Raw genomic sequence first — 12362 nt, forward strand, 5'->3', positions numbered from 1 at the left:
TTACTATATGAATTAATTTTAAGTATTTTATTGATTGTTGTTACTCAACTTCAGCCTGTTGAGGGGAGGGTGAGTTATAATAAAAAAAAGTAATACCCTAATCTAATATTAGGGTTGCCAGGTCCCCCCTGGCCACCAGCAGATGGGGGGTAGGGTCCGAATCTGGAAACTCCTGGAGATTTGGAGGTAGAGCCTGAGGAGGACAGGGCCCTGTGGGGTACAATAACACAGAGTCCACCCTCCAAAGCAGCCATTTTCTTCAGGGGAACTTAGTCTGGAGATGATTTGTAATTCCAGGGGATCTCCAGGTCTGACCTGGAAACTGGCATCCCTATTATTGCAACAAACTATATGGGAGGTTTATTTTTTTGCTGGGGGTATAGCTATTGGATGTCACAAAGAGCTCCTGCACTTTGAAATCTACTATGGGTGGTTCGGGGTGGTGGGAGTGAAGGAGGGTGTCCCTCAGCTTTGCCTGCTGCTTTGCCTGAGTATGCAGCATGCCGGGTCAACCCCCATCCCCTTGATAGAAACTTGTGGCTTACTGACAAGTCACATCAGTTCAGCATTTCAGCAGATATTGGAATGTAAACAATGCATTTCAAAATGAGGCATTTTGATGAAAATAGAGATGTTCTTCTGGGATGTTATGTTCCTAGCAAATAATGAAATTACATATCCTATCAATCAAATTATAACACAATGGGATCTTTCTGGCAAATCCACCTAAATACAGCATTGCAGACATCAGGTATGATTTTGCTGTCCTTTATTCTTCCACAGGATTCGTTTCCAGCAGAGCTTGGTGGTTCTTGAAACCTGCAAAAGAAAGGAGACAATTCCTCAGTAGGGGAAGTTCTTGTCTGTCCTAATAAGAAGCTGCCTCTGTCTCCCCCAGCTCTGCCTTTGCTCCCAGTTTCCATTCCTGGTGTTTTTTGTATCAACTATCAGAAATGTAAAATCTTGTGAAATATTGAAGCCATGGCAGAAAAATACTTTGTTTCTGTTTCTTTGTTCAATTTAGTGATACACAGGAATATATCCAATTAGGGTGGCCAGCTTCTTGTATTATAGGGAATCCTCGGGGATTTGGAGTAGGGATGCCTCACTTCCTGTGTCCCTTCCCTACACCATTTCTCCTAGCAACTCCATATCCCCTTTCCCTGTCTCATTCCTCAGCTATTCACTAACCAACCTTGTATTTGCTTCCCATCTTCAGCTATATTTATTTATTTTTACTTCATTTTTATCTCACCTTTCTCCATAGTAGTGAGTGAAGCAATTTGCATTGTTTTCTCCTTTTTAACTGCACAACAACCCTATGAGGTAGATCAGGCTGAAAGTATGTGATGATCCAAAACCACCCACTGAGTTCCCACAGCAAGACGAATATTCAAACCTGGGTCTCCCAGACCCTACTCTGTATCTCTAACTACTACACTTGCTTTCATAGGGTGGCTGCTATTAAACAGTAGGAAGCAGCCAAGTCAGTGATGTCAAGTCATCCACAGGTTGCTGCCAAACCTAGGTTAGCTGACCTCCAGATGGGACCTGGAGATCTCCCAGAATTACAAGTAAACTTCAGATGACAAGTAAACTTCCTCCAGAAGTCTGTCTCCCTGGAGGAAATGGCTGCTCTAGATGGTGGGCTCTATGGCATTATATCCAGCTGAAGCTTCTCCCCTTCAGCCATAATATAGATTTGTATAGACAAGCCAGCATCCTTAGGGAACAATGAAAGGGCAGAGGATATTCTTCCAAAATTCTCAAACAAGCCTATAAAGCTAAGAACACACCCAGGGAATCCTTATTGACACCTAAGATTTACAATAACACTGACAGAATGATTATTCCATTAAGTTATGATGGCACTTACACTGGCTTGAGACATATAATTGAAAAACATTGGTACCTTTCATCTGACATCCCTAGATGTAGGTTCAGACCTCTATTTACTTCCAGGAGAGCTAAAAATCTAAAAGATATATTGGTCAGGAGTAAGCTTAAAGAAAATATTTCAGGTGATACCCTGATTAGAGATGGGCATGTACCAAATTACAAACCAAAATTCTCCACAAACTGGGTCTAGCTCATGGTTCATGAACCTCAGTTTGTGCCATCCCTCTCCCACAAACTTCCTGGGTGGTTTGTGTCAGCAGACATACTGGTGACAGAATTGGGGCTTGGAGAAGGCATTTTTAAATCTCTTTAAATGCCTTCTCCATGCCATTTAAGTGATTTTTGCAAGCTGCAGCAGTGCCAATCACAAGTGAAGTGATTTAAATGCCTTCTCAGTTCATTTGTGACTTGTGCCACTATGGCAGCACAACTCAGCAAGTCCACTGAGAAGGCATCTCCCCCACCCTTCCACTCTGCTTGCTATTGGAGAGCCTAAAGGAGGGAGGGAAGATCTCCCAGGAACGGAGATCACTCCAGAGCCCCCTTCCTACTGCCTTCCATTCTGCTGGCCTCAAGGCGCTGCCCCTGGCAGAAATGAGGGAGAGAAGATCCACAAACCTTACAAATCACAAACTGGATGAACCTCCATTTTCCCAGTTCATGCCCATCTAATCTTGAGGGGTTTGGCACAGTCCAAAAGGCTATTTTCCATGTGTCAATTGTTCTGTTTGTGGCCTTTGCCATAAAACCAATGCATTCCAAAATTCTTCAGTGACCAAAAGTTACCAATGTATTCCGAAATTTTTCAGTGACCAAAATTCTTCAGCCTTTCTCCCTGCCCCATTTTTGCATCTGGGAAGCTATTTGCTCCACTGGGAAACTTACCGGTACTTGTAGCCATCAGTACAAAGCAGAGGCAAAGAACTCCAGTCACATGACTGATATAAAGTTCTCATTGTGGACACAAATACCACTTTCTCACTAGCATTGCTCTGCCCCCAGACTTAATTTTCCCTGGTGCAAGCGACTGATTTCCCACCAGTTACTCTGGGGGTGCCTTTTGATATGCAGCTCCCTTCAATTTCCCTCACAGTTTGTTAATCCTTAAAAGCCAGCATCACAAAGCCGTAAGGGGAACTGGTGGGAGCTACACATCAAAATGAGCATGTGGTGCAAAATCAATCACTTGTGCCAAGGCAAAACAGAAGCCTGGGGGCGGAGCAATGCCAGTGAGAAATCCGTCAAAGGCTTGTATCATGTGAAGTGGTCCATGAATCATCCCAAACCTAGGGACTTCATGCTTTTCTCTTCAGAATTTTTTTTAATAGAAAGGTAGGCACCCTAAAAAAGGAACAACTTACAGATTCTGGTCAAGCTGGTGATCTGTAATCCACCTCCATTTCTTCTCTGATAAATAGAGTCCAATCCAATATGTCTGTGTAACCACCATAATCTTCTTTAAGATCTCCTGTATCATAAATAGAGTGTTTTATGTAACTAGAAAGTGCTGTCTTTCTCTTATTATATTTTTAGAAAAAATGAATGATGGGCAAAGCTGTCTCGTTATGATTCAGAACTGGGCTAAAGTTTTTTCTCTACAACAATTTCTAGCCATGGGGCCTCCACTACAATAAAAGAAAATCAGCATAATGACATCCTGAATAAAAACAGACAAGTGGGAACCCACAAGGACTTGCTGGGAATCTCACATATCCCTCTCCCACTGTTTCTTTCTGCCGTTCCCTAAAAGCCCCCATAGTCTTTCCCCTTTCCTGATTTTTTCTGAGTTGCCAACCTCTGGTTGGGGAGACCAGAGATCTCCTGGAATCACAACAGCTCTCTCAGTTACAGTGATCAGTTCTTCTTAGGGTTGTCAGGCCAAGGTTGGGAAATCCTTGGAGATCTGGGGGCAAAGCCTTGGGAGGCCAAGGTTTGGGGAAGGAAGCAACCTCAGCAAGTTATAATGCCATAAAGTCCACCCTTCAAAGTGCCATTTTCTCCTGGGGAATTGACCTCTGTTATCTGGAGAGCAGTTGTAATTCTGGGTGATCTCCAGACATACCTGGAGGTTGGTAACCCTAGTTCCCCTGGAGGAAAGGGCTGCTTTGGCATTCTCACCCCTTCTCAACCTCACCCTGCAGGCTTGCCAAATTTCTAGGAATTCCCTAACCTTGTTCCCTCATGGCAATTCCCATATCCTATCCCTGTCTCATTCTCTCCTTAGCCATTTATCTGCCTCTCATCTACAAGTTTAGTCTTTATTTATTTGCAGTCAGGAGTAAAGCAGCTTACATTAGTCTGTTCTCCTTAACCACACAACAACCCTGTTAGGTAGGTCAGGCTGAAAGTAGATGACTGGTCCAAAGTCACCCAGTGAGCTTCCACAGAAAGATGAGGATTTGAACCTGGGTCTCACAGACTCTACTCTGAAACTAACTACTACACCACACTGGCTTTCATAGGGTGACTGATGTTGAACAATAGGAAGAAGCCAGGCCTATTTCAGTCACGCAAGTCATGTGGTATGGAGGGTGTCTGGTTGGTGGAAACGGCTGGCGAATTCCCAAGCTTCTGAAATGAGACTTGTGAGACCATTTCCTCAAATGAGGTATTTGTATTTTCACCTAATTATGTCAGGTGCTTTGGGGGTTTGTAAGCCAAGAGTGCCCCAGTGTGGACTTAGCCCTCTCTCCTCTGATACAACAAGGAGTCAATGAAAACAACCCTAGTAATTTTAGATGTATTGTTTCAGGGCTGTGTTATTTAATGGAGAGTTCAAGTGGGACCTTCATCTTGGAAGCCAGCTCACAGAGGGTTCAGCTGAGGACTTCCTGGGTCACTAACAAGAGGGAAAAGATGGACTTTGGGGGTGGGAAGTTGTGAAGGAGGAGAAAGTTAATTGTTTGAACTTTATAAGGTCACTGTTCTGTTGTGTTACTAAGGCATGTTTTTATTACATACGATGTTAAGCGAAAAGTAAAAATGTTTTATTTTCTTTGAATGATTGCAAGACTCATTCCAAGTTGTGCCCCACAACCCACAAGCTGAGATTACAGTAATACTTAATAAAATTCATTTGTAAAAAATAAGTAGTTCCCTAAAGCCAGTGAATTAACAATGATTATTTTGGGTTAGAAAGGTTTTGACCTGACTATAAACACAAAAGTGATGAAAATGTGAGGTGGTTTCTATTACCATCTCCTCCTTGTCTGGGATCACCACCAGCTGAGCCCCCTTCTCTGTGCAGTCACTTCGGCTCTCGTTCCAGGATTTTATATCCGTTGATAGCCAATAACATCTGTCCTGGTGGAGATGCCAATGTGGAGAACAGATCTGACAAGGGGAATTAGCTGCAGAAGGAGTGACAAACATACAATTAATGTTTCTAACTAATCTCTCATTTATAATGAGCAAAGCTTCTAGCCAGCAAGTGCTGGACTTTCTCCTTGTTTGCCAGCTAATTACCTGCCTGCTGAGACTGAGAAGCACTCCAGTGCAGCATCTCATAATGGTGAGCAACACTTCGCTGCACCACCAAAAGGTTCCAGTTGGCAACCCTAGGCCTGGGTTCATTTACACATGCACACACTTATTCCTTCACCTTCATTTTCCTGGTACAAAAGTGATGAAAATGTGAGGTAGAACAAAGTAGGAGTCCAGTAGCACCTTTAAGACCAAAAAGTTGTATTCAGAATGTAAGCTTTCATATGCATGCATTCATCAGGAAATGGAATGGGGTACAGTGATCAGAGCTACTTATAACTGATGGGCAGTGGTTGCCCATCAGCTATAAGTAGCTCTGCTCACTGTACCCCATTCCATTGTCCGATGAAGAATGTATGCATACAAAAGCTTACATTCTGAATACAACATTGATGGTCTTAAAGGTTCTACTGGACTCCTACTTTGTTCTACTGCTTCAGCTGCCCACCTGAAAATGTGAGGTGTTTTCTGTTATCAGAGCCTCCCTGTCTTGTATCACCAATGTGCTAAACAGATTTTAAGATATCCAATACAATACTGTGTGAATGTGTGTTTTGTAGTAATGTTCTCAAATAGCCGTAGTGAGGCTGTTTGCCCTGCCAACTCAGTTTATTGTTCACTGAGAGGAATGTGGACATGACCCCGATGAAATGTTTTATTGTGAAGTTACTGCAGGAGTAAATTGTTGTACTACTGTGGACACAACTGTAGGGTAACTGCAAGTTTAGCAGACAGATATATGCTTACTTGCCAAAAAACAACCAAAGCTTGAGTCCAGTGGCACCTTTTAGACTCATGAAGTTTTATTCAAGGTATGAATCTATGCTTACTTGCCAGTTTAAGATAATGCAAAGAGAAACAGACTGGAGTCCTCTAGAGGTTTGACATGGAGCATATATAACATAAACTGCTATTTCAGAGCAAGTCAGCAAAGTAAACAGTACAAAATAAAAGATGTTACTTCTGGAATAAACCATTGAGATGTCAGAATACTTATAAACACATCTACAGTGTTTACAGAAGATGAGATGCCTCAGAGTAGCACAGGGGCACAGTACATCTGTGAAGAAAAGCTCATGTAATTTGACCTTTCTTCTAAGGAGTCAGCAAAATAAAGACCAACAAAGCTGCAGTCCTGTAGTCCTAAGGTCTGCTCATGAGTCATGACCTGAGTTCGATCCCCGGTGGAAGCTGGGTTTTCAGGTAGCCGGCTCGAGCCTTCCATCCTTCCGAGGCTGGTAAAATGAGTACCCAGCTTGCTGGGGGGAAAGCGTAGATGTCTGGGGAAGGCAATGGCAAACCACCCCGTAAAAAGTCTGCCATGAAAACGTTGTGAAAGCAATGTCACCCCAGAGTCAGAAACAACTGGTGCTTGCACAGGGGACCTTTCCTTTCCTTATGCATTTCACCTGAAGAGCTGCCTTCACTTTGGTTGCAGATTCTGCTTCGTAGAAGAGACTGGAAATTGTCTGATGAACAATTGCTTTTCACTGGGTAACAGCCAGCCCCTGCTTTCTTTTTCTCAGCCTCCAACTGCAAAACTAAAAAAAAAGGAATATAAAGGAGAGTCCCCTCTAAATCTACTACTATTTTCATAATAGCTGAAGCATCCATGTTTGCTGCAGCTAATATTTGCATACCAGCTATGGGTAAGTCATTTCTGGAGCAGTGAAGATATTGTAATGTGTGGGTCTTAATTAGAAACAGCTAATGGAATTTGTTTTCCTATAGAGTTGCCTGCTTTCTAGGATTATGCAACACAGAGAGATCCACGGAATAAAAGGATGAAGAAAAGGAATGTAACTGTGGAAAAATTATTAATTACATTAATATACATTCACTATGTATTTGAGATACAATCACTTAAAGATCGTAGATACTTTGGAAAGTACAATATCAAAGATAGAATAAATCCATCAATAATACCTGAAGCACCATCAGCCTAAAGTTCATAAACACAATCTTGTCAATTTCCCATGTCAGTTTCCAATTGATGCTTATGTTTTCTCTGTGTCTCTATACCAGGGGTGTCAAACTCATTAGTTATGAGGGCTGACTCTGACATAAATGAGACTTTGTTGGGCCGGGCTGGGTCATGTGGGGCCAGGCCATGTGTGTACCCATTTAAGATTAGGTAGCAGAGATATAAAAATTTTAAAGGACACAGAAAACACAACTAAAGATGTAAAAAAACCCTTAAAATAAAACATGCACATGTTGATCTTAAAGGTGCTTTCTTTGCATTTCTCCCATGGGATCCAGGGAACTGGGCAAAGGAAGCTCTGGCTCTTTCCCTCCCTCCCCAGGGGACCAGGAGGGGGAGGAGCCTCAACCAATACAGAAAATCGAGATTTTGCTCTGTAGTTCCTCTTCGATTGAGCAAGCATTGCAAAGCAAGTTGAGATAGAATCATAGGGCGTTTTCGCACTCACTTTCAGCCGGCGCGACCCCCCTCTTCACCGCACAGGATCTGCGCGGATTTCGCACTAAATGCCGCGGAGCAGCCGGAAGAGCCGGAAACTCCCGGCGCAAAAGCCACTCAAACGTAAACCGCCAAAAAGCAGTTTCCGTTTGCGTGGCTTTTGCGACGGGAGTTTCCGGCTCTTCCGGCTGCTCCGCGGCATTTACGGCAAAATCCGCGCAGATCCTGTGCGGTGAAGAGGGGGGTCGCGCCGGCTGTAGGTGAGTGCGAAAACGCCCATAGAGTTGGAAGGGACCTCCAGGGTCATCTAGTTCAACCCCCTGCACAATGCAGGAAACTCAAATACCTCCCCCTAATTTCACAGGATCTTCATTGATGTCAGATGGTCATCTAGCCTCTGTTTAAAAACCTCCAAGGAAGGAGAGCCCACCATCTCTCGAGGGAGACTGTTTCACTGAGGAACCACTCTAATGGTCAGGAAGTTCTTCCTAATGTTGAGACGGAAACTCTTTTGATTTAATTTCAACCCATTGGTTCTGGTCCTACCTTCTGGGGTCACAGAAAACAATTCCATACCCTTCTTTATATGACAGCCCTTCAAGTACTTGAAGATGGTGATCATATCACTTCTCAGCCGCCTCCTTTCCAGGTGAAACATCCCTGGCTCCTTCAACCTTTCTTCATAGGACAGAAGGAAGCAAGAGAGAGTGAGAAGGAAGCACACAAGAGCCAGTTGCTTGGGGGTCTGATAGAAGCCCTCCAGGAGTCTGATTTGGCCCCCGGGCCACATGCTTGACACCCCTGCTCTGTACCAGGGGTGGCCAACAGTAGCTCTCCAGATTTTTTTGCCTACAACTCCCATCAGCCCCAGCCAGTATGGCCAATGGCTGGGGCTGATGGGAGTTGTAGGCAAAAAACATCTGGAGAGCTACTGTTGGTCACCCCTGATCTAGCTAATTATTGGACCCAACTGGCTCTCTAAAGGCTCAAGCCAAGGGCTGCATTAATGTGCCAATACAAGTGATTTGTGCTAGTCCTATGAAATACAATAAAGTGCTATTAAAAATCTTGAATTCAAGGTCACAATGCAATGCAGGGGTGGCCAAACTGTGGCTCGGAAGCCACATGTGGATCTTCCACACATATTGTGTGGCTCTCAAAACCCCCAGCACCCCATCAGTCTGCTTGGAGAAGGCATTTGTCTCTTTAAATCACTTCTCCAAGCCAAGCCAGCCAGTGGCTTGGAGAATGCATTTAAAGTTGAAGTTGTTTTCTTTCTACTTCCCCCCTCCCTCCTCTTCTATTTGCTTTCCTTCCTGCCTGCCTGCCTACCTGTCTGTCTTGTGGCTCTCAAACATCTGACGTTCATATTTTGTGACTCTCAAACATCTAATGTTTGTTCTGTGCCGCTCATACATTAAGCAAGTTTGACCACCCCTGATCTAATGGATGCAATGTATGATGAGAGCGCAATGGATATGTAATGTCTCCATCTTCTTTGCAGAACAAAGCAGTGAGAAAGACTGTGACTCCCAGTGGGTATGTGTAATGTACTGAGTGACGAGACGTGTTGAAGGCAACATACTTTATTAGCGAGTACATCACAAGAGAGTGAAACACGGGCCGGGTCCCGATATATATACAATCCCCGGAACAACCCTCCGTCTGGCCGTGTCCAATTCTGGCCAGTTAAACTTCCCGCCACAGATCTTGCTCATGGCCGCGTGGACGCTTTTGGTCCCATTCCTTGTTGGCGGTGGAGCTGGTTGGCCTCTTCATCCTCTGGGTTGCCCTGGGCCATCTCCTCCTGGTGGGCGGCTTCAGCTCGCGGGTTGTTGTACGTCTTGGTGGCTCTTTCGAACGTGGTTGCTTCATTGAAGGCTAGTTGAAGGGTGAGCTCCTCCTTTGCGAAGAGCTTTTGCTGCAGTCTTTCGTCTCAGAGGCCCCAGACGAATCGGTCTCTCAGGGCTTCCTCCAGTTCGGTACAAGGTGCTGGTTATGACCTTTAAAGCCCTTTATGGTCTGGGACCTGCCTACCTTAGGGACCGTCTCTCCCCACATGTCCCCCAGAGAGTGCTGAGGTCGGGGTCTCAGAACCTCCTTACAATCCCTGGGCCAAAGGAGGCCCGTCTGAAAGCGACCAGGGACAGGGCCTTCTCGATTGCAGCTCCCTGTTGGTGGAATCAGCTCCCGGAGGAGGTGAGGGCCCTGCGGAACCTTGAACAGTTCCGCAGGGCCTGTAAAACAACCCTCTTCCGGTTGGCATATAATTAACTGTGAGCAGAATGCCTGAATATTAAATCTTAAACATCAGATTACTGAATATTGGAAATTTGAAGGACTGATTTAAGGAATAGTAGCATAGTGTATATCGATGTGAGTTTTATGTATTTTTAGGTTTTTATGTATTTTATTATATAATTATGTATTTTATTGTATAATTTTAATCGTATTTAAATCGACCTCTGTTAGCTTTTATTGTTGTAAGCCGCCCTGAGCCCACCTCGGTGGGGTAGGGCGGGATATAAATCTAATAAAGTAAAGTAAAGTAAAGTAAAGCTTGTCGAACCCGCAGTCCCCTGCTATTTGGCGGAGAGCGGCCAGGTAGATGGCGGCCGTCTCTCCTGCCCCTTGATCTCTCTTGTGGAAGAGAAATCGGCAGGCGATGATGGATGGCTGGGGCAAGAAATGCCCAGTGAGGAGTCTGACGATCTCCTCGTACGTTTTCTCGGTGATCTTTGCAGGGGCCGAGAGACCTTTGGCAATCTCAAAGGTGGCCTCCCCGCAGATGCTCAGGAGTACGTCTCTCTTACGGCTGTCGTCTGTAATCAGGTTTGTTCGTAGGTGGCACTCGACCCGCTCCTTGTAGGTCTCCCACCTCTCGGGGTTGGCTGGGTCGAACTCAGCAAGGTGGCCCGTCGTTACACTCGGGTTCGCCATGGCGGTGGCGGGCGCTTCTGTCTCTCGCGGCTGCGTTCCTTCCTCGTCTCCTGCCAGGTCAGCGACTTCCTGCTTGGGGAGTTACCTAGCTAGGATCCCATCCTCGTCGCCAGTGTAATGTACTGAGTGACGAGACGTGTTGAAGGCAACATACTTTATTAGTGAGTACATCACAAGAGAGTGAAACGAGGGCTGGGTCCCAATATATATACAATCCCCGGAACAACCCTCCGTCTGACCGTGTCCAATCCTGGCCAGTTAAACTTCCTGTCACAGATCTTGATTGGCGGGGCATATTTGCAGAGCTACATCCGGGGACCAGTGGACTTCCACTGGTCACCTCCGTAGTGTCCGCTGTGTTGTAATTTCACAACAGAAATGCAAGACACAACAGTATGAAACTTTGGCTCTCAATTGATTGGATTGACCATTCAGTGTGTCAAACATTTAAAACTTTTCCTTGCATGGTCTACCTAGAGAAGTAATTATTTTTATCAGATTAGCCACTGCGCTCACACACGTCCTATTTCCTACCACAAAGCACTTCCGCTTATTGGTTTAAAGTTTTCAAAGAAATCTAATACTAAAAATAAAGGTAGAACACCACCAATACCATACGTAGCTTCTTATTTAGAAGACAGGAAACCAACTTCTTAGAAGATGGACTTGAGCAGAAATTGCCCATTGCTCTTTTTAAAGGCAGAACGTCTCATTCCTCACTTCATGGTAAAAGAGTGTGGAGGGGAATGGACTTGGTAGACAAGAGAAAAACTTGGTAAGCACAAGAAGCACAAGTGCTTAGAAATATAAATTCCTCTGTTACTCACGCAGGATGATCACAACTGCCACTAGGATGACAATCCCAAAGCACACGACCCATAGCAAGATCTGGTGCCAGCGGGGATTCTGGAGTGCATCTGTAAAGAGTGACAGCCAAGTTATGAAAACAGAAGAATTCAAGAAGAACAGTTTACCTGTGTGCTGAAGAACATTGTAGTGATAAGATTACTAAGAGGGTCCAAGGCTCTCACTTCATGATGTTAATTGCACTCAATTTTTAATGGTAATTTTATATAAATAACATAAATAAATAAAACCAAAAGTTATTAAAGCAACTCTGAATCATTTTTTTTTGTTATGGGATACATTTAAGAGGTTGTGGGTGGGAAGGACAGCCTTTGTCAAGTCTGTAGTTTATCCAGAGAGGATTCAAAGGAGGAGCTTTCCTCCAAGGCAAGGAAACCTACCTTCCTCCAACACAGGAAAGTCTTGTTGTAGTGGAAGAGACATATTCTATTTAGTGAAAACCTGCTTGTGTCCAAGGAAAGGTTCTGTTCTAAACTGAAAAGAACCTTTATTTATGGTACTTCTAACCTACTGATAAAAAGAGCCCTGTGGCGCAGAGCGGTAAAGCTGCAGTACTGCAGTCGGAGCCCTCTGCTCATGATCTGAGTTCAATCCCAGTGGAAGCTGGTTCAGGTAGCCAGCTCCAGGTTGACTCAGCGTTCCATCCTTCCGAGGTCGGTAAAATGAGTACCCAGCTTGCTGGGGGAAAAGTGTAGATGACTGGGGAAGGCAATGGCAAACCACCCCATAAAAAGTCTGCCATGAAAACGTT

General features: G+C 44.5%; 1 protein-coding gene across 1 annotated transcript; it reads right to left on the reverse strand.

Annotated features, from left to right (window-relative positions):
• Positions 1 to 692: 692 nt before the first annotated feature.
• On the reverse strand, positions 693 to 12034 carry LOC132571944 (killer cell lectin-like receptor subfamily B member 1B allele B). The gene is made up of 6 exons (XM_060238736.1): positions 11992 to 12034; positions 11572 to 11661; positions 6804 to 6923; positions 5095 to 5249; positions 3261 to 3367; positions 693 to 819 (listed from the first exon to the last, which is right to left on the reverse strand). The coding sequence occupies exons 1-6, from the start codon at positions 12032 to 12034 to the stop codon at positions 693 to 695; spliced, it is 642 nt and encodes a 213-aa protein (XP_060094719.1).
• Between the last annotated feature and the right edge of the window lie 328 nt (positions 12035 to 12362).

The sequence above is a fragment of the Heteronotia binoei genome, chromosome 5 (genome assembly GCF_032191835.1).
Source record: "Heteronotia binoei isolate CCM8104 ecotype False Entrance Well chromosome 5, APGP_CSIRO_Hbin_v1, whole genome shotgun sequence".
In the NCBI taxonomy this organism is placed as follows: Eukaryota; Metazoa; Chordata; class Lepidosauria; order Squamata; family Gekkonidae; genus Heteronotia; species Heteronotia binoei.

What these genes read in the sequence shown, in the direction of transcription:
- LOC132571944 (XM_060238736.1), bottom strand. Translation starts at nt 12,034, where the DNA reads ATGTCTCTTCCACTACAACAAGACTTTCCTGTGTTGGAGGAAG. An exon ending in CTTTCCTGTGTTGGAGGAAG is followed by an intron (nt 11,662 to 11,991) that starts GTAGGTTTCCTT and finishes CACTCTTTACAG; the next exon opens with ATGCACTCCAGAATCCCCGC. An exon ending in CACCAGCTTGACCAGAATCT is followed by an intron (nt 820 to 3,260) that starts GTAAGTTGTTCC and finishes TTTCTTTTGCAG; the next exon opens with GTTTCAAGAACCACCAAGCT.